This window comes from Pseudorasbora parva, chromosome 15 (genome assembly GCF_024679245.1).
Source record: "Pseudorasbora parva isolate DD20220531a chromosome 15, ASM2467924v1, whole genome shotgun sequence".
NCBI classification, from domain to species: Eukaryota; Metazoa; Chordata; class Actinopteri; order Cypriniformes; family Gobionidae; genus Pseudorasbora; species Pseudorasbora parva.
Genome location: NC_090186.1, coordinates 31,108,298 through 31,131,289, shown reverse-complemented (window position 1 = coordinate 31,131,289; position 22,992 = coordinate 31,108,298). Strand labels below are relative to the sequence as shown.

Sequence of the window (22,992 nt, the reverse complement as noted above, 5' to 3'; positions counted from 1 at the left end):
CAGCTTGAGGTCACATATGCATTGAATTGTGTATGATATGTCGACTGTGTGAATAGGATTCAATTTATACAAGATCTGGCAACTGAACAACGTTGAGATAATATATTGATGTGATTGTACAAATAACGAGGTTTGGGCCATACAAATCACGGGGGTTTCCCAGGAGAAATAACAAAACGGGAGGGGTGTGAAATACGGGAGACACCTGGGAAAAATGGGAGAGTTGACCATAACAACAAGTAGCCTACTGTATCTTTAAGTCACAAGGTTGTTGGTACATTCGATTTCTCCGTTTGTGTAGTACTATCAAGATTGTATACAACCCTTAACACGTTTGTTCTTCTTCTTATTATTGTTATTTTTACATATGTTAAATTTGACTTGTCCTTTATCCCCTTGCTTCACTTTAACTTTATGAGATGACTGGCCCTTTAAGAAGCGTCGCCTGTGTTTCCACTACTAACGTTAAACGAGAACACAATACAGCAGCAGCACAACACAAGCCTCTGCGGAGCGAAACAGTCCATCATCCACAGACTGCATATCAATGGACGAGCATAACATTGTTCTGACTGTAATTATGTAGTTAATGACAGAATAATCTGTTGATATTATCATTGGTAGCATAGCTTTCTCTCATCATAAGCAAAGGGAGATTCTAGTAGTGGCTAACGGCTATCAGCTTCAACAACAGAGGTTAACGTTAACCCAAAATGTGCAAACAAAAGTGATGCTCCTTCACCGCGTATGACCAAAGGTATTATCGAGCGGTAACAGGACTGGTAGCAATCGACGTCAAAATGATGAAGAAAAAGAAGTTTAAGTTCAGAGTGGATTTTGAGCTTGACGAGCTGTCGTCGGTTCCGTTCGTGAACGGAGTTCTGTTCTGCAAAGTCCGCCTGCTTGACGGCGGATTCTCGGAGGAGTCATCGCGGTAAGTAGGCTGTGAAATGTGGAGGAATGAATATGGTTGTTATTAGGGGAATAAGTGACATTTGGCTGGTTTCATTCTGTATCTAATAAGGCATAACTAAACATATTCATATAGTAATTCATATAGTATATAACATATAGTATATTATTAAGTATATTATTTTGTCAATAGTATAGGCTAGTGTATTTTGTCAAAATTAATTCGTTAGATTTCAAATAAATTTTAGCCAGCTTTAGGTGTCAAAAAACGTTGCCCAAACTTACTTCGATATCCGCATGTAAGTCATATTTTCATATTTAATGCACGTTTAAACCATAATAGCTTATGAATATTATACCATGCATGATTTTTGTAATGTTTGCAAATATTAGTTATTAATAGTATGGTAGGGATAAAAACATAATCATAAAAAAGTGGACTGCTCTTGGATTTTGTGTAGGCCTATATAAAGATTTCACTGACATGGACAGTTGAAATTTAATGCTGAAACCTGAGCTAAAAAGTCACTTCCTCACTGGCAAAAGTTATTTTTTTGTGTGCAAAAGAATCAACACAATTTTGTCTGAGTTTACTTGATATTTTTATTTATCATTAATTGCAATATATTAACCACATCTTGTATCCAGCTTACCTGAGTCACTTCAGGTCATGCATTAAAATTGTGTGTGTGTGTGTGTGTTTGATGTGTGAATGAGCTGCGCTGTTCTCAGACCTGCACACAGGTTGACCTCCATGCAGGATGTTAATGCATTATGTCTGAGGGAGCGGCTTTAAATGTAGAGTAGCAAAGAGAACTGTTCAGTTTTACAGATTATTTCTGAATGATGAATGTTTTTTAAATGCGAAAGACAAAAGCTGGACCCTCCAGTAATATCTTACATTTATTTATGCATTTGCCATAAAGATGATTTCATCCAAACTGTGACTTACAGGGGTTGGACAATGACAGAAACACTGGCTAATATAGTGTTGAATGTTTCACAGTGGTCAATCTTAACTGATTTTACCTTAACGGTAAGAGCAGATTGTGAAGGTTGAAATAGCAGAGCAATAGCACAGCTGTACATAAGATTGCAATTCAGCACACAACTAGCCTGACAAGCCAGACCCACATCAAGATGTTTGGTCTGGAAACTCACCATTGACAGGGCTCAATCCGAGGGCCGGGATAAACGGCTGTCTTTCAAACTCCCTCTGCACGGCGTGCACTCAATTGGATAGCGCTACAACCAACCAGAGCAACGAAGGTGAAGCAGAGCTCGTTGACAGATTAAACTTTCGCCGTATCCGGTCGGCAAAACTCAGAACTAGTGTTGTCAAAAGTACCGACCGCGATACCAAATCGGTATTGAAATGTAAAAAATGTGACGCTTCGAGCGCTGTTGAGCTGTAACCTAAACACCTCTGACTGGTCATTGTGTTCACGCGCTCATCAGATGTGCCTTTGATTGGCTACAATGATCAATGCACGGCAGCGGTTTGAAAGAACACAGAAGTGTTTGAAAAGTGTTTTGAAAGCACAAGCAGGCTTCGACAAGCGGACCGGTAGGCTGATAGACACCTGCATTCCAACGCTCTGTGTGTATCTGTGCAAGCGCTCCGTGAAAAGCGTCATTTATGTATTTTGACAACATGTTTGTGAAGCGCTAATCAAAGTTACCAATCATAGACCTATTTGATGAGCGCGTGAGCACAATGGCCAGTCAGAGGTGTTTACGATTCCGCTCAACAGCGCTCAAAGCGTCAAATTTTTAAAGGGGGGGTGAAACACTCAGTTTCAGTCAGTGTCATGTCAATCTTGAGTACCTATAGAGTAGCATTGCATCCTGCATATCTCCGAAAAGTCTTTATTTTTTTTATAATTATATAAGAAAGATGCGCTGTTCCGAGTCTTTCCGAAAAAAGCCGAGCGGGTGGGGGCGTGTCGTGTGAGCGGAGCTAAATAATGACGTGTGCGTGTGCGCGCTGCTGCTATTGTGTTGAGTCGAGTGCGTCGTAAAGCTGTGTCATCCCTAAACGCGGGAAAAAAACTTTATTCAAAATAAAAATATGGCTTTTAATCAGATACAGCCATACATCTATGATCCGGAATCAGACCCAGAGGCTGCAGTTGAACAGGAGCAGCAGCAAAAACGACTAGAGCAGGACGTCTCTATGTGGTACAAGTTATACACTAACTATATAATATGCTTAGCGACTTGTGTTATTTACATATTTATACTTGAATTATATCGTCGTATTTTTGTCTTTGAAGGTGTACATGTGGGAAGTGCAGTTGTGCACGTGTGTTTGTGTGTTTACGCGTGGTTTGTGTAGACAGTAAGCGGACTGGTTTTGCACGGCAGGTTAAGTTAGTGTTTACATAGAAAGACACGGAATAGTAGCACATTTGAATGAAGAAGCGTGCTTATTTAGTTCAACATATTTCCCCACTCTTTGTGTATTGTTGTTTGGAGTGCTTTTACAATACACAAACATAAAGTTACACATATAGTGGCCAGCTAAACAAATGTACACGCACTACACATCGCATGCTCCATTGATCAATTAACTATACGTGATCATGTTTGGGCTACTCGATGAGCATAGGCAAAAACACAGACATTTGAAGCAGTCTCACTCACCGCCCGCGGTTCTAACGTTGGGACTGCTCGATCATTCAGCATTAGGCGATCGGGAAAATCCGGCGTCGAGCTGGTACTTGTTTATGAAACAGTCGGCACCGAAATGCAGCGAACAGATATAAACATTCGCAGAACTCAGTTGCTGATCCGGAAAAGCAAATTACATCCACTGTTGCCTTAACGCGGGGTTTTCGGGGAATCTGTGCAGGACTGTCTTGGTCTGGCAACCAAAAACGCACTTTTTTGGTGACATTGTTATGTGCACATCACCTGTCCAGCATCCTACAAGCCAGCGCTTTGATGGGCGTAGGCTGTTGCTTTCGCTCTCTCCCTCGCTCTCTCTCACGCGCTTCCGGTAGAATTGTCCGTAAGGCCCATACAAGGAAATTCCGCCCCCGTTAACGTCAAAGGGGACGCATGATCTCAAAAAACTTGCCGAAACTTATGACTAACCGGAAGTAGTATTTTTGACAAAGAAATACTCCCATCAAACGTCCACCTTAACTTTTGAAACTTTGTCTATGTTTAGTATGGGATTCCAAGTCTTTAACAGTGTAAAAAGATCAGTATGCATGAAACAGCATTTCACCCCCCCTTTAACATTTCAGTACCGATTTGGTATCGCGGTCGGTACTTTTGACAACACTACTCAGAACACATCTTCCCTTTTTAAGAATGACTTCAGTGCCGTTCTTTTCTCAGAGAAAATCTTAACTCCAAGTCTTCCAGAGTCGCGGTCAAAGCTGATTCGAAAGACCGCCGTTCACCAGTTTCTGTGTTTACTAGAAGCACGCGCAACTCGGCCGTCATTATATTAAGCCCCGCCCACCGACTCTATACACGATGTGATTGGCCCTACAAGAGTTTGGCATGTACAGCTCAGAAGTGAATTGAGAGTTGCTAGACGACACTCGCGGCAGATTAGATTTGCTGCCGCTAGGGTGCGTCTAGATTTCTAGGCTAGCACACAACATAATGGGAGACATATCAGAGTTCAAAAGAGGACAAATTGTTGGTGCGTGTCTTGCTGGCTCATCTGTGCAAGTCTTTGTGGTGTATCAAGAGCTATGTTATCCAGGATAATGCGTAACTGTGTTGATGCAAGAGGAACTGTCTGAAGATAATTCCACATACTAACCCGGATTGAATCCAAAAAGCATACAACCACAGCTGCCCAACTCACTGCAGAATTAAATGCGCATTTCAATTATTTTCCACCAAAACTGTTCGTCAATACCTTCACTTGACTGTTCGAGTCAATATTCATGGTTGGGCTGCTGTAGCCAAAACTTCAGTCTCTAGTGCCAGCAGTTGTTGGATTTATTGGTTCCAACAGTGCAAATTTTTGGCTGTGGACAATGTGAAACATGTTTTGTAAATTACGTTGTGGAGAAGCCCCAAAGTGGCTTAACACCTGGGCTGTTGCGTGCCCATAGTGAAGCACGGAGGAGGACCAGTGATGGTTTGGGCTGCAATATTATGGCATTTCACTCTGCTTGATGGGCACGTCACTGCCAAGGAGTACCGAACCTTTCTTGAGGACCATGTGCACCAATGGTTCAAACATTGTACCCTGAAGGTGGTGTCATGATCAGCATGATAATGCACCAACACACACAGCAAGACTGGAGACAGAATGATTTAATAAACATGAAAGTGAAGGCCTGTTGTATCTGAACCACATAAAAAATGTGATAAATCATGAAAAAGTACAATTTGTAATGTTTCACTGCGCCATCACAAATAAAACACACAAATACCCAATATGCTTAAAATCTTTTAATAATATTTGAATAAAGGTTGTCAATTCTCAAAAATGTTCATTGTACTAACTCATTTTTTTTTTATTTCAATGAACTCAAAATGCAAAGGCAACCAGGTAACTTATTTTTAAAATATTTTTTTTTTACAGTGTAGCAATATGTTGTACTCTTTGAGTTTTAGGAATATTGTGTTGCTCATGTTTCTGTCCCTGTTTACTTCTTTATGAAATGGACTAGAACAGACTGATTTATTTTTAAAAGGCCCTGTGGCATTGGACAGTTCTACATTAGCTTCTAGCAGAGAGGGGGAAAAGTACTGCAACAACTAATTAATAATGATACAATCAATAATGAAAAGTATTGACAAGTAATTTTATTGTTGATTAGTCAGGTTTGTGGTTGAGCAATTTTAGTTAATTTATATTACAACTAATCTTTGCACAAAATGTGTTAAATTTTGCATAAATGTGCACTGATCAAGATGTGGAATATCCAATTAAGCAAACAAACTGTATAAATAATTGTCAGATTAATTGATCCATACAAAATCAGCTGTCTCTTCCAGTTGAGACACCATCACAAACTCTTTGTGTGTGCTGCAAAGTTTGTCATTCCATCTCTTTTGGAGCTCTGTGACACAAAAGCTTCCCACAGTTAAATATTAATGTGTCAGTCACTGAAAGTGGGCTGTCAAAATTCACAATGACAAATTCTCCTCAAAGCAACTCCACCACAATACATAAGCAAGTAGCTTATTCATCCATACAAGAGCTAACATCACAGCAGATAGATCTAGATTGGGCTACGTCAGTGCTTCTCTTTTCAATTATGCAGTTTGCAGTGAGTGTCTGAGGTTCGTGAGTTTATCTCCCTCTAGGCTCGAGTTTGCCTCCATCCGCCTGTGGTGATCCTTTTGAAGAACTCCTGTTTCATTGCAGACATCCTGTGGGAGAACCTAAGAAAGAAGCATACAGAACCAAAGCACTCCTGCTCTCATTCGTTCAGCTGACTTTGCCATGGCAACGGCATATATTCTAAATACGGAAATCAGACCAGTGGCTTGTCGTGGTTATGGTTCTATTACAATATTAGGCCTGTTGCACATTTTGGCATAATCAATCCTATCAATGACATTTGACAGCTTGTTATTCCTGTGAGAGCAGTGATGCTAATGACTCTATAGCACATACATAATTGTGTCTAATGAACCACTATAAAAAAAAAAGTACTGTACTATTTTTTCCCTCAGAAAGATAATGAGAGCAAATATGGTAGATTGTTTTCATTTTGGGTTTGTAATGCATGCCATTAGCACCTAATGCTACTCAATTTATAATGTTCTTTGTGTTTCACATCATTAGTGTTTTGTAGGTAAGGTTATAATGAGTCATTGTGATGCTGAATTGTTCCAGAAAGCGCTGTGCACCACACAGTGCACCAAGTCTATTATATCAGAGAGTCAGAGGCTAAACATTATTCATAATGGTATGGGTGGAAAGCAAAAGTCTAAGTTTGACCTGTGGTGCAGTCATTACAAAGATGGAGCATCCTGTATCGATCGGCGCTTTGGCCTTGGCCGGGTTGTATGTCTGATTTATGAGTCTGCAGGTTTTCTTTTATAGTCTCACTGCCAGTAATTTGCCTATAATCATATTGGTTAGGAGAGGAGTCATATTACCTGACATTATCATGTCCTCCTTTATTATCATTTTGCAGTGCCACCTTTTATGTTGGTGGGAAGAGGCAACAATGCAGCACTTTGGACTGATAATGGAGCGCTAAAGGAGTAATAATAGTTCAAATCAACGTGAAATTGTTGAACTTGATTAGTATCCTGTTTCGCTTAAATATGTCTTATTACAGAGGAAAATGGCTTGCTAAAATCATTTCACATTGATTTAACTTGTCATCAATGTTTTTTTGTGTGTGTAATATGCATGTCAAAAGCTCAGTTTATAGAGTGGCATGTAGATTGTAGTATAAATCATGCAAAGATCTGTAGAGCCTTGGGGGCTTTTTTCACGGCACCATTTGTTTAAAACGAAAAACGGGAAACTTTTTTGGCCATTTGTTTACACAACAACAACATTTTGGGGGCCTGTAAACGCACACTTTTGAAAATGGGATTCAACGTGCAAGTTTTTGAAAACGATACTGTTATCAACACCATGTAAACAACAAAAATGGGAATTTATTAAAATGGTAAAATACGCGTTCGGTCTATACTATAGGCATGTAGTGTTTTGTTACAAAGTTGACATCGCGAACCACCAAATGGATTGATAGCCATTTATTTGGGTAACGTTTTCTTCTCCACGCTTGAGGATGTCAGCTTTCAGAAGCTCTCATGCTGTAGCTCTGCACTCGTCATTCTTTAGCTCCGCCCACATGATACGCCTCCAGGCGCTCTTTTTTTCCGGAAAGACTCAGTATAGCCTATATTTCTTTTATAAATATAATAAAACTAAAGACTTTTCGGAGATATGAAGGATGAAATACTACTCTATAGGTACTCAAGATTGAAATGAGATTGACTGAAACTGAGTGTTTCACCCCCCCTTTAATGTTAACAAATAAATAAAAAAATGTATTGTAATGATGTATTAGTAAATGTTGAAATTAGCTTTAATTTAGATTAACAAATGCTATAGTAGTGTTATTTCATGTTTACTAATGAACGTTTCCTGTTTGGAGGATAAATATATTGTTTAGGGAAGTCATTAGCCTCTGCTGCTATGGTGAGAGAATCCGAGTTGACAGTTTCATGCAGCTGTGGTTAATTCTGGTAATGTAATTGAGGCTGTTTTTCACCCATGGACTCAAGCCTTATGTAAGGGAATCTCCCCAGCTGGATGGGAGGTGCCCATTATTCATTATATTGGCTGTGCTTCCCATAGACGTCATTGTGGACAGTCATACCATGACAGAATATGAGGATGTTTATATAAGAGCAAGTCTAGTAGGTGGTGTGGAATTTTTTTCCCTATCAAAATGTGGTCACACTTTAGAGTACGGTACACATATTTACTATTGATTAGGAGTTTTCCCTCAATAAACCATGAATTATGCTTTTAAGAATGTTTATTAATATGGTACACTTTCCCTCAATACCACTGACATTTTAGTCATATGTGAAAATCTAGTTTTGCAAGTTATGCTGCCTGATGAAGCGATTCGTCAGGGACGTCGCTCTGGAGTGCCTACAAAAGCACAACCTTCCTTTTAACATGCAATCTTTGAGTTAGCAGCCTTAACCTGTGACTACAACTTTGACAAAACACTTCATCCTGAAATTCACTGTCTTGCATGTGTATAATACCATCACAATTTCCCTGCAGTTCATTTCATAGACTCTTATCTCTCCAAAAGCCCTCTGGGTCTCACTCGTCTGCAAACATCTGTCTAATTAGGAATCAGAACACTCCTGCACAGGGAGGTCCATTTTCAGATGGGAAATTAATTAAACTTCTTGTTGTCAGTATGGCCTTCTGACTTCAGGCTCTAATTAATCACAGAATGTGAGTTAGACTCTTAATACAGTCAACTTTAAGTGAAATCAAAATCTCTCTGTTGTATTGGGGCTGGATTATATGATTCATTCAGTTGTGAAATAATTTCAAAATCTCCCAGAGGAGCAATGTTGCAGGAACTGTCCATCCCTGTTGTATTTTGCAAAAGCAGATCAGATGGTGTGAGAGAGAGGTTCACACTGATTTGGATGATCGCATGTTTGTTTTAAAGCCTTGAGCCAAGGTTGTGTTCTGGCGATATCTTGCATTAGCAACCCGATGTGTTTTTGTGTTTTACAGGGAGACGGTCCAGGCAAACTGTGTACGCTGGAGAAAAAGATTCTCCTTTCCCTGTAAAATGAGCGCTAATGCTGGAACCGGAGTCCTTGACCCCTGTGTGTGTCGAGTTTCAGTCAGAAAGGTACATACACACTCCTGTACAATCTGTTGGTTTGCTATAAACAGGTTGGTTTACTAAGAATACTAAGAATTTTTTTTTTTTATGACAGGAACTAAAAGGTGGAAAGACTTACGCAAAGGTAAACATTTTTTTAAATTAAACATACCAGCACTATTCAGTATATTTGGGTAGCTGTGCAATGTGTTACATGCTGCAAGTCATCTAAAAATACTTTTTAAAATATTTATTATACATGTGGTTTTTATAGCATGATGTTAAATAAAAGGCTATATGAAATATTTTTACTAATTAAAATAGTAGTCACACTGCAGAACTATTTAAATTAACTATTAAAAAAAGCTAGAAATGTATGGAAGCTTGTTTCTGCCAAAGAATAAAACATTTTAAAAGATGATTGCAACTTTTTATCTCACAATTGTGTTTACATCTCGCAATTCTTTTTTTCTCAGAATTGCGAGTTATAAAGTCAGAATTGTGAGATAGAATTTGACTTTATATCATCGCAATTCTGACTAAATCGCAATCTGCCTTTATAACACAATTCTGACCTTATAACTTGCATTCTGACTTTCTATCATGCAATATAATTCACACAATCACGCAGTTCTTTATTTATCATAATTGCGAGATATAAACGTGCAATAACAAGTTATAAAGTCAGAATAGGGAGATAAAGTCAGATTTGCATTATATAAAGTCAAATTGCGACATATAAAGTTGCGACTTTATCACGTAATTCTGACTTTATAACTCTATTCTGAGGAAAAACAAATGCAAGATGTAAACACAATTGTGAGATAAAAATAATTTTACATTTCTTATTCTGTGGCGGAAACGAGCTTTATTATTCATTTCATAAAAATGTGATTGCAAATGGTGAAGAAATATTAAAATATTAATATGTCATTATAAATTCATATGTTTCATTTAGCTAAAGTCTTCATTTTAAAATAAAATAAAAATGTAACAATTTACTTCCATGAATGGAAACTAACACAGGGCATTGGTAATTCATCAAGTAGACAGTTCTGAGAGGATTATAAAATATTGATAGCAAAGGAGCAGCTGAAAATAGATCACTCTGGAACATTGTGTTTGTATGCGGTTCTGTTTATGTGCACGAGCAGTGCACTTCGGTTCATAAATCATAACCTTTTTATTTAGCTTTTTATTCAAAAGGTTCAGTGCCTTTTATTTCTAATGATTTTTTTTAACTATTTGCAAAAATGTATTTACTATTGGCAAATGCAAGATTAAACTGAATTTCTTTCCTTTGTCTGTCTGTAAAGCTGGGTTTTGCTGATCTCAACCTGGCAGAGTTTGCAGGCTCGGGTAGCACCACACGCAGGTGTCTGCTGGAGGGTTATGACACCAAAAACACTAGACAAGATAACTCCATCCTTAAGGTACAGAACGGTTATGACTTCCTCTAAGGAAGCATCATTCTCCTCATTCATGCTTTGAGTCTTAATTTATGTAACTTGTCATAGCTATTAAGTTATATGTCAGTGGTGGTTGTTAATGGTGTTATTGGTCACTAATTAGTATTACTCTTGCCAAAGATTTAAAGATTTAAACAAACTCTTAAACTTAGATTAGTATATCTTCAATCCTACTATCTTAAAGGGGTCATATGATGCTTTTTAATGTTTTCTTTTTCATTTAGTGTGTAATGTCATTTAGTCGCTGTTGTGTATGTATGCGATCTGCAAAGTTTGCAAAGTCTCCCACAAAGCAATTTATTCTGAACAACGATCCTAAAAAGCCTCGGTTGAAGTCCAGACATTATTTCCCCAAAGGCATATGCAAAGAAAGTATGACAGGTTTCAGTAGATTGAAGTGCTGTCGTCATTTTGCGGAGACTATTTGTGTGATGGATGTGAAAGCAAAACTGCTTTTGCTTTCAGAGGTTAATCAGAGGTTAATCAGAGGTTAAAGGGATAGTTCACCCTAAAATGAAAATTCTGTCACCATTTACTCATGCTCATGTTGTTCCAAACCTGTATGAGTTTCTTTCTTCTGCTGAACACAAAAGAAGATATTTTGAAGAATGTTTGTAACAAAGCAGATAGAACAACCATTCACTACCATAGTATTTTTTACCTACTATGGTAGTGAATGGTTGCTCTATCTGCTTGGTTACAAACATTCTTCAAAATATCTTCTTTTGTGGACCAAAATGTATTTTCGATGCTTCAAGAGGTTCTAATCAACCAACTGAAGTCACATATGGACTACTTTGATGATTGAAGTTTTTATTCCCTTTCTGGACATGGACAATAAAGTGTGCAAAGACTGCATATGCTCTGGGACTAAAATATAAAATATCTTAAACTGTGTTCTGAAGATGAATGGAGGTCTTATGGCTGTGGAACAACATTAGGATGAGTCATTAATGACCGAAATTTAATTTTTGGGTGAACTTACCCTTTAAAGGTGCACTATGTAGGATTTTGCAGTAAAATATCCAAAAACCACTAGGCCAGTATATATTTTGTTCAGTTGAGCTCTTACAATATCCCAGATGTTTCCAACTATTTGTAAATTGTGAGAAAATTGCTATTTTAACCAAGGAACCGGGACGTCTGAGGGAGTAGCCTGTCAATTGTGTCATATCTGCATTACCCTCGGTTGCCGGTTTTATTTGGCAGAAACGCTTTACTCTTAGCAGTGTGTCACAGCAGCCGCTGAGCGAACGCACAGAGTAATGTCATAACATCATTTTAAACACACTTAAATGTATCTAATATGAGAGCTGCATTATCTTATACTCATGACCGGAAAAGTGACTGTCTCCCGTCATAATTAAATTCCCGCTGCTCGCAAGCTTTGTGTTACGCAACAATCGCTCCAGCGGCCTTGCTCAGCTCCTTCAACATTCGGTCCTGCTCTGCTTCATACTACAGTAACGTTAATATTAATTAAAGATTCTGAGCTCAAACTTGGCACCTTTGTTTTGAATAGATGCCCTCTAGTGGACGGAAAAGTTACATAGTGTGTTGTGTTGTGATTATGGTAAGAGGCATTACATTTCCAACACACGCTTGAAGTGTTTGGCCAATCACAACACACAGGGTCAGCTGGCCAATCAGAGCATTCTGAACTTCTTGGAAAAGAGAAGCTGCAATAACTGTACATTATATGTTTTTTAAACATTAAATCATGTTAACCAATTTGGTTACACCCAATAATCAAAGTAGTAAACTTTTAAAATAGCATCATATGCCCCTTTAAGGGAGGAAAAACCTTGTAAAGAATGTAAAAAATGAAACATTCACCCTAGGAGAACCTTTAGTTTCTTTAAGGGCCAAAAATTAAATATTCAATTCAATTCACAAAACAATTCCATTCTGAGTATTATTTCATAAATGTACATATAGAAAGCACACACTTAGCTAACGATGTCTTATTAAATATTAAATGCCATATTTTGGTCATTTGTCTTTGCCTGCAGGTGATTATTAGCACACAGCTGATGTCTGGGGACCCCTGTTTCAAAACGTGAGTGTTACTTTTGATTGTGTTTTGAATGTGTTAGAATTCCATTTTGAAGTGAAAAAGAATTTAAGTTTGGTTGTGAAAAGGGCCTATTTTTTATTTTAAATTTAGATTTAGCAGAAGACCCAAAGAGACCTTTTCCTGTTAAACATTTGAGGTTACTATAATAGTATTCTCTAAGAAACGGCCTGTGTGTTTGGAAGGAGTGTGAATTTGCGCTCTGGGGAAATCAGAGCTTTGAACACAGATTTGCATACTGGAAACCAACACTGTCCACCCACACATGTACACACACTGCAGCTCACATTGTGCGCGAAGGCAAAAACCTGCAAGAAACATTTGTGTGGGTTGAATCGTGCAGAGAGTATAGAGTTCGGGGGTTCTGGGGGATGCTTTTGGACCACCGTCAGTAGGCGGATGGAAATGGTTTAATTCTTTAATTCAGCATTTTTTTTCATCCTCTTCATTCAAATACATTTAAAACATAGTCTTGATTGCGGGTTCTCCTTGTATTAGGCCTCCGTCCACCGCCATGGTGATAGGCATTCAGGGTGATGCAGAGAGCCTGCTGGAAGACAGGAAAGGAGGAGACACACAGAAACCATTTCTGAGTTTCTCAGGTAAATTTCATAAAAAAAATGTACTGGTCAGTTTTTGCAGTGGATCAAAATAAGACACAAATACAGCAGCTCCATACACACGCACCTTGTTTTGTTTTAACCATTTGTCCTTTACATGTGCTTAAATATGTATGCATTTCTTATCATTTTACTGTTGGCATTATGTTGGTTGCTCTAATCAACTGTCCAAATCAAACACCCTTTGATAAGCGTCTCATTAATTCTTCATCAAGTCCTGTAGTAAAGAACAGGACTATATGTTTGATTTGATTTTGCTGAACTAACAGGAGCTTGAAAGAGTGCTCTCTCTACCTCACTCTCTCTTTTATCCTTTCTTTGCCCTCAAACATGCTGTGTGCCTTTTCCGTCCAGAGGCTGGCGAAAGCGTTAGTCTTTAATGTATAATTTAGCAGTGTGCCGCTCTTGACTCACTGTGACTGACTGCTTATGATGTAGAGCAGGCGTACAATTCATAAAACATGATTAGCTTCCAAGTGCCTCTTCTGTAGTGATTTTGAGTTACCATCATTGAACAATATTAAAGCCATATTAATATTCATATTAGGCCATTTAATCTGAAATTTTAATGGAATACAAGACAAGATGCCAAAAGTGGCTTGCTGTCTGAGGCGATTGATGAATTAATGAGTATCACCATTTGTTCAGAGGAACATGCTATATGAGTTAAATGGGAGTTGGCCTGGGATTTTGCTAACTGCTACTCTTTTGAAAGGAGTTTGTGGAGGAGAATAATTTAGAGATTGGTCAGGATTGGTCAACTAGTCTTAGAACGCCCAGCATGTCAATGTAAATATTTTTAATGTTTTTTCAGCTTTAATATTTTAAAGTTTTTTTAAAGCTTTTAACAATTTCCCCGCCATTGATGACATTTTTCCAGCGTAACTTTTTTTCACTATTATACAATAGGGGCACTATTAAACGTCATCTGAAAGAGTAGATAATCTCTGGATCAAAACACAGATAAAAAATGAGCAGAAACCAGCGATAAAGCACATTGATATCTTTGGAAAAAAGATTGATTTTCTCAGCTATTTGTTCAAAATGTAGCTTTTTTAATGAAACTCACCCACATTTTACTAGTATGCTTGCATACTTTATTTTTTGCCCTTAATATTTTTTGTGTACATTGTGAAAATGATTTTTATATATCTGTGCATATGCAAATTTCTAGCCAACAAAATACTTAATAGAATAAGAAATGTCCTCCTTCTAATGCACCATCTGGTGTCATTAGCAGATCATGATTCATGAGTGACGCAAACAGAAGGATCATTTTAAAATAGGCCAAGCTCTAACTTCCTGTTTTAATAGGTAATATACTAACACAGGAAATAAATGTGCTTGCAATTTTAAAGGCTACAACCATCAAAAACTTTGTTACCATTCAAAAAAAAAATTTTTTTGCTGAGCAAATTTTTTTTGTGTCAACATTAAAGGTTACAGTAGCAAAAATGTTATAGGTTATAGTAAATATATTTATGTATTTAATAAAAATGTATTTATTGAAATTTAGCTATGTTTGCCATTTATATAACCCTTATATATCTGATCAGTGTCTGGTGGACATGACCCTAAACCAATCTAATTAATTTGGACCTCCACTGACTACTCTCGATGAACAAATGCATGGCTAACTCAGATATATAATCTGCTATAAGGTTAGAAATAGGAGAAGAACAGGTTAAATTGGCATTGAATCCCATAAAGTGATCGAGCAGGTTTAATTAGGACTGAACTGAATCCCTTACGTCCCACAGAGACATCAGGGAAGTGTGGCTCTCTGCCTGATGAACTGGGGCTGTGCGGACACTCTCGAACGTCCAGTTATGCTAGTCAGCAGTCCAGAGTATCAGGTAGGCTTTCCTTTTCCACTGTTTTCCCTCTGATCACTTATTTGTGATGTGACTGTGCTGTTTTGCTCGACTTGAATGAATGCCTGATTTGTGTTGTCTGCTACCCTGGCTGTAACATCTGGCTGTCAATCAATCATGGTATTGCAAGATGATTGAAGGATTTTGTCATTTTGCACGTAGGCTGCATGTCATGTGACACTGTTCTGTGTGATGGAATGAATGTGCGTGTGCGCACAAAAGAGAGAGAGAATGTGTGCGCAAACCCATTAGTTTACAAAATATTTTGTTAGGTTGCACTCTCCACATTTGGGTACATTTTGCTGTCCCATTACTCTGATCAAAGCATTAAAATAATAGATATTTGTATTTTAAATGCATTATATGTCTGTATCTATCATCAATATCCCCTTAACATGGGGTGATTTTATCCCTACTTAGAGGTTGGATTATAATAAAGTTGTTACTTGTAACCCTGTTATCCATGGTGCAGTGTTTTTTGTGTTTTTTATTTTTTATACTACTCAAAGGACTGTTCTGTAAGATTTTCTGATGTTTTGAAAGTCTGGCATGCTCACCAAGGCTGTCTTTTTTTTAATAATAGAAAAGTTAAACATTAATATTATTACACATTAAATAAGAGTTTTTTTTTGTATATATTTTAAAATGTAATTTATTCCTGTGATGCAAAGCTGAATTTTTAGCAGCATTACTCCAGTCTTTTAGTTTCTCATGAAATGATCCTTCAGAAATCATTCTTATATAATGATTTGGTGCTCAAGAAACATTTTATTATTATCAATGTTGAAAACAGTTGTGCTGCTTAAATAATAATAAAAAAACATGATAGATTTTTTTTTCTTTAGGATTCTTTGATAATAAATAATTCAAATGAGCAACATTTAATATAAAATAAAAATATTTTGAAAAGATTAATAGAAAAAACCTTTCACTGACCATAAACTTTTGAATTGTATTGTGAGTTATGTCAAATAAAAATGAATACAAAAATAAGATATAATATTTAATTCAACCTCTTGAGTTTGACTAATTAACAATTAAAGCACCTACTTTCACTGACCATTTTGATTAAGACATTAACAGGCCCTATTTTGTTCTCAGTTTGTGGAAAATGCTATTTGCTTTATTAAATAATCTGAAACTGGGCTTTTAGAAAGATTCTGTACCATCACAAATTGGCTGGATTAAATGTCCCAGATCTAATTTTATAACACTACTTCCTCTAGTACTTCCAGAGAGGAGACAGCACTCAATCCTTATTTCATTAAGCTATTCTCTTAGATTCAGTTACACATTCCTCACTTTGACCTTTTGCATCAGAAAGTGTAAAGTTAGTTTTGAAGTCCCACAAAGCAAACAGAAGTCATCACTAGGGTTGGGAATCGAAAACTGTTTCCAATTCTGGAATTGGATGCTTAAGGTCAAGAATCATATACTTGTTATAAAATTAAGTTTACATTCCTCTTATCGATTCCTGTGAGCACATTGTAATTGCGACATAGTAGTTTTAAACCATTCAAGCGCAAGAAGACGTGGAAGATAACTCGATTCGGCACTAGCACGCTGATTTCTGTGCTGGGCACATCCAGAGCGTGCTCACAAACAGCCTCTCTTTTGTGTCTTCATGCTCTTGAACGGACAAATACTCACAAAATGATGTCAAAATATCCTTGTACACACAGTCGGTTATGTTTTAAGCGAGCATAAACAGTTGAGAAAGACAATGTCGCACATTCTATGATTATCAGTTTATGGTCAGCAATATTATGTTTAAAAACATTATGAAATTAAGATAATGTTTATACTATGTATAATTAAATACAATCATACAAGTCTGCAGCCTGACCATTTTACCTCATGGCATAACTTACATTAACTGAATTCATTGAGAATCTCACCTTAAAATCCGAAAACATCAGCAGTCTTCATTAACACAGCTGATTACTGTATTTTGTCCCTCAGAATCAGTAGTTTGTCTCGTATAATTCAAGGTATTTCCTTGAATTATAAAATAGAGTTTTTGTCATCTTTATATTACGCTCTCAACAATAGTATTCAGCTGTGTGTACACTCATAGAAATAATGTATTTGAATTTTAAAGTCGTGGCGCGGTGAGGCATGGCACTGAGCTTCTTGTCTAGTGTGCAACCCCCTTGACAGCATATTGAATCTGTGCATTAGGTCTTAAAGTGACAGCAGCCTAATAAACCTGCTGCCTGTGTCATTACTGTTAATCAAAGAACAAAAGAAAAGAAAATCACTCACTAATCTCGACTGAATACATTTTCCAACTCTAATAAGTATTAAGCATTATTTTATTTACAATCCTAGTCATCACATATCTGTCCAGAAACATGCAGTTAGTGTGGTGCATGCATATGTATGGGATGATATTAGCCCTCAACTAGTGGCTAAAACTAATACCCGGCCTTTAAAATATAGTGTTTGATTCATCTGTGAAGTGTTTTAAAGTGTATATAGACTGTGTATTACCAGGACAGATAAAATAAACAGACCTGAATTTTATTGTCATGTTTTCTCAGGCTATAGTACGAGTCACTCGCGTTCCTCCAGTCTGTCGGAGTTCTCCCACAGGAGAAACACTTCCATCGGCAGTGCTTCCACTGGCATTGCCAGCATCCCTGAGCCTAATGAGGAGAGTGACCAAACTACAGCGCCCCCTACAACTACGGCGGTCTGTGCTGCAGTGCCTGAACACCCATCAACCCCTGACAGGGCCGCCAGCAGGTCAGACAGACACTGCTACCATTGCCTGCCCTGTATTCATCAAGCTTTTAGATGGAGGATATTGAATCAATGTATTTTCTCATATATACAAAGGTACCCAGTGAAACAGGACTCCATGGAGTCTCAGCTGAAAAGGGTGGATGCCACACGGGTGGATGCCGATGATGTAGTAGAGAAGATCCTGCAAAGCCAGGATTTCACCCATAGTATGCTGGACTCCAGCGCTGAAGGTAACAATGGCTGCTTTATGCTTCCTATGCAGACATCCCTAAAGATACTATTAGCAAATTTCCTTCAGGCGCTAATTACATGTATAATGCTAATGAGGTTTTCACAAAAATATTAAAGGGTTAGTTCACCCAAAAATGAAATTAATGTCATTAATGACTCACCCTAATGTCGTTCCACACCCGTAAGACCTCCGTTCATCTTCGGAATACAAATTTAGATATTTTATATTTAGTCCGAGAGCTTTTCTGTTCCTTCAATGAAAGTGTAAGCACACTATTCTGTCCATGTCCAGAAAGGTAATAAAAACATCATCAAAGTAGTCCATATGTGATATCAGTTTTTAACTTTTTTTGTTTATTCTTAGCTAAAAACACTTAGTTCTTTCAAAAATATATGTGCTCATTAATGTATATTTACTTCTTTCAAGTAAAATAAAGTATTCTCGTAAGTTTATAATTTGCCATTGAAAATACATACGGGTGAGGGGTTTGAATGCCGGTCTCCATGTTGCCCCTCCATCTTGAAAGTACATTAGCCAAAGAGGGACATACCCGTAAATTCAAGCTTTGCGTTTTAACACTCGATGGCACTCATGAACGAGGCCGAACTTGAAGCCATGTTAATCTTGGACTAAATCGGCCACCGCAGGAGTTGAAACGAAATCGGAATTGAGAGGAACAGAAACTTATATTCACTGGATTGTCATATATCTTTACACCGCTAGATGGGGGAAAATATCTCACAGTGTAGCTTTAATTAGAATCTCTTGAAGCATCGAAAATACATTTTGGTCCAAAAATAACAAAAACTACGACTTTATTCAGCAATGTCTTCTCTTCCGCGTTTGTTTTCAAATCTCAAATAAAGATTTGAACAGTTCAGCGTATTGATGCATGATTCAGAACGCGTGTCAAACTGCTGAAATCCCATTGGAATAAATTACATTTTATTTTAAATCGTAATAATATTTCACAATATTACTGTTTTTACTGTATTTTTGCTCATATAATACAGCCTGGGTGAGAATAAGAGACTTTAAATTAATTTTTAAAAAAAATCTAGTTTCAGTCAATCTCATGTCAATCTTGAGTACCTATAGAGTAGTATTGCATCCTTCATATCTCCGAAAAGTCTTTAGTTTTATTATATTTATAAAAGAAAGATAGGCTGTACTGAGTCTTTCCGAAAAAAACGAGCGGCTGGAGGCGTATCGTGTGGGCGGAGCTTAAGAATCACGAGCGCACACAAAGAGGTGACGTCCTCAAGCGTGGAGAAGAAAACGCTACCCTAAATCAGATTCAACTAATACAGATATGATCCAGAATCAGATCCGGAGGCTGAAATAAATTGAACAGGGGAAGCAACAACAGCAGGACGTCCGTCTCTGTGGTATGTACTGTATTTAGTGGCCTGTCAACATTTGTGTGTCTTTACTCGCAGTTTATGAGGACATGATTCGGTTTATGGACTATTGTATGCGACTAAACCTTAGCAGTAGCAAGCAAAACGGTTTTGCACGTCAGACTAGTGTAACGTTATACATAGAACAACAATGGAGTAACCGTTAGCGCATTTGAATGACGAAGCACGCTTTGTGAGAACGCTAGGTTTATGTTTGGGTGGTTTTACAATAAACAAACTGACACCTATGTTGGTCAGCTAAACAAATGTATTTAAACACACACCATAGATCGCATGCTCCATTGATAAATTAACTAACGTTATACACGATTGTGTTGTTTACTGATGTTTACTTACGCGACAATAGCCAACAACATAGACATTTGAAGCAGTTTTACTCACCGCCTGCTTCTAATGCACGACCGCAAACGTTTATCGTCACCGCTCCATCAAAAACACACTTCTTTGGTAACTGTTGATTTCGTGAAATCCTGTGACAGCAGTGACCGCGGAGATCCACTTTTGCGATGCGACTGAAGCGTGATGTTGTGGCGCTTCCCGTCATTTCTGCGTTCAAATCGGTTCAAATGCAGCGCTGCCTTCCCGGAATGCTGTGCTGAAGCGTTGAAGTCGCTTGACATCATCCACAGGAATAAAGTGAAGCGCGGTGCGAAGTGTTGCACGGAAGACTGGATCTGCACCTGAGAGCAGTGTTTATGGGCGTGCATTTGCTCTTTCGCCTCAGTCACGTGCGTGCGCACCCTTCCGGGAGAAGAGCCCGTACGGCACATACAAGGACCTTCCGCTCTATCAACGTCAAAGCGGGCCCATACTCTCCGAAACTTGTGAGAAACCGGAAGGAGTATTTTTAACACAGAAATACTCCATCAAACATCCCAACTTAGTTTTTGAAACTTTGTCTATGTTTAGGATGGGAATCCAAGTCTTTAACAGTGTAAAAAGCTCAGTATGCATGAAACAGCATTTCACCCCCCTTTAATAGTACCTAAAAATAAAACAGCTCATATAATATTTAGTTTGACCTCTTGAGTTTCATGATCAACAATTTATGAAGGTTAAACACCTCCTTTCCCTGATTAAAAGGACAAAAAAAAGACATTTGCATCAAAGCATCTAAACAATCTTAAACAACTTATACATTACTATTTTGCAATAAATAGTAGATTTGATCATATTGCATTTTAAGCTTATAATAAATGGCAATAAATTAGTAGTTTTATATTGTACCATTGGTTCTTGTTATTTGTTTACATAATTTGCAATGTTTCATGGGATTGACACTCATTCTCAATAAATAAACGTTTAATATTTTTGGTCACTGTATTTCTAATATTTCATAAATTCCATATTTTATTCTGACTGCTATAAATCAATTATTTTATATTGTACCATCATTTGTTTACATAATTTGTTCCATGAGCTTTAACCTCATTATTTAATTAATTGTTACTAAACAATCATATTTTTTATTTAATTGTTGTCTGTCCAATAAGATCTTTCTTTCATTCTGATTGCTAATAGTCTATTAACACTGTGTGTGTACCATGGTGTATTCTTGCTGACATGAAATTGCATTTTGGCCCATTCATTTGTCATGCTTGAGTGGTATAAGAGCAAACTTGGATCGAGTTCAAACAGAAATCTAAACCACTGAGCTAGAAACAGGATGTTTAATTGGTAGCAATGTTTACCGGCAGCTGCTGCTTCTCAGTAGGTGTATTGAAGTGTATCTGTGCCAGAGCCCATCTTTATACGCGTCTTATTAGTTTTCATATTATTTTTAGATGACCTGGCGCCAGGTTCTCATTAGAATTGGACCGATTTGGTTTTTGTATCCCCCAGAGAAGAGTCGTGACTTTGTGTGTGCAGAATGGAGGCGATATCTGATTCAAGTGTTTGTGTGTTTCAGAGGAAGGTCTGCGCTTGTTTGTGGGTCCTGGTGGGAGCACAGCACTGGGTAGCCACCACCTTCCTGCCAGGTAAGTTTGAAGAAAAATTTCATCATGTACTCGCTCTCAGGTCGTTCCAAATCCAAACCCATATGACACTTTCTTCCATCACAAAAACAGATGTTTAGCAGAATGTTCAAGTGGCTGTTTTTCACATAATGAAAGTGAATGGGTCTGTCAAATACCTAAAGTTGTCATACTATCTTCTAAGTTCGTCTGCTATCTAAGTCTTCTGAAGCCACATTGTATGATGAAGATGTTAAATAATAGTACATGGATTCGTATGAACTGCTTTTATGGTCATTTCTGGAGCTTGACATCTCCAGTCACCTTTCACTTTCACTTTCACATATAAAAGAGGGCTGGGAAGTACTCAGGCCCAGTTCTACGGGGGTGCTAGAGGGTGCTTAGCAAAAGCAAACGCAAAAGCACCCTCAGTTGACACAGTAACAATATTGGCGAAACAGATTTGGCAGATTTTCACATTTGTAACCGAGCTCTGGAGAGCGTCAAATGCATCTATTTACATCGTGTTTTTGCAGCTGTGAGTGGTGTAGCCAATCAAAGATACAGCAGTGAGTGATGCAGCCAATCACAGATACAGCGAAGAGCGAGAGGCAATCAAAGATAGTTCTCTGGAACGCGATCAGAATCTCAACACTTGAAATTGCAGAGCTCTTATTCAGTGCGGACTGCGGAGTTAATACATAAACCTCTTAATAACAAACAAAGTCAAGGGACTATGCAAGTAAGATATTTATTGATGACAACTTAATTTTTATAACAAAACTTTGTGAGCTAACGATGAACTGACAAAACTGCATTGTAGGGAGCGATCTTGGCTCTCTGATATAACATAGGAATTTAAAAACAGAAAAAAAGCATACCCTTTTTTTAGTTTTCAGAAAGATGACATGTTAAAATACTACATTGATCGAGTTGTACAGTGTGTAAATGCTGGTTTCTTCTCTTTTCAGAGTTGGAGCTGGTGCCTATGAACAGGTGGTGATTAAACGCTAGATTTGGGAGAAGCCAGAAGGAGAAGTGTCAAAAACCAAAGTCTGTTTCGTGGGAAGAGAAAGGGACGAAGAGATTCAAACATGTTCCTCTCCTCTCACATTAGCAGTGTTTGTCACAAACCTGTTTCAGCCTTCCGATGAAACGGCGTCCTCTGCTGGCTACATGAAGAACTGACAGCTCCTCTGTTTGAGGCTGCCATTTGGTGTCTTGTGTTTCACTGTGAGGTAAAGTTTGTCTAATAATACGTCTGCATTGCAAATCAGAGAGCTTTTCCCTCTATTTTACTCGCTGATTTTTAAAAAAATCATATTATTTTAGTGAGATGTATGTTTATTTTTACCATGTTGTTTGTGAGCCATTT

At 37.7% G+C, this 22,992-nt stretch overlaps 1 protein-coding gene across 1 annotated transcript; it reads left to right on the top strand.

The window, feature by feature from the left end:
* The first annotated feature begins 444 nt into the window (after positions 1 to 444).
* Positions 445 to 22,924, top strand: fam102bb (family with sequence similarity 102 member Bb). Its single transcript, XM_067417691.1, has 11 exons — positions 445 to 934; positions 9,131 to 9,251; positions 9,340 to 9,369; positions 10,541 to 10,657; positions 12,706 to 12,752; positions 13,266 to 13,369; positions 15,148 to 15,243; positions 17,805 to 18,009; positions 18,103 to 18,239; positions 21,572 to 21,641; positions 22,589 to 22,924. Exons 1-11 carry the CDS (start codon positions 801 to 803, stop codon positions 22,629 to 22,631), a joined length of 1,104 nt encoding a protein of 367 aa, XP_067273792.1. The 5' UTR covers positions 445 to 800; the 3' UTR covers positions 22,632 to 22,924.
* The last annotated feature ends 68 nt before the right edge of the window (positions 22,925 to 22,992 follow it).

Excerpts from the sequence above, each read along its gene's own strand:
- fam102bb (XM_067417691.1), top strand. The coding sequence starts at position 801 with ATGATGAAGAAAAAGAAGTTTAAGTTCAGAGTGGATTTTGAGCTTGAC. Across the intron at positions 15,244-17,804 it reads TCAGCAGTCCAGAGTATCAG|GCTATAGTACGAGTCACTCG; the intron begins GTAGGCTTTCCT and ends ATGTTTTCTCAG. Across the intron at positions 18,240-21,571 it reads GCTGGACTCCAGCGCTGAAG|AGGAAGGTCTGCGCTTGTTT; the intron begins GTAACAATGGCT and ends TGTGTGTTTCAG.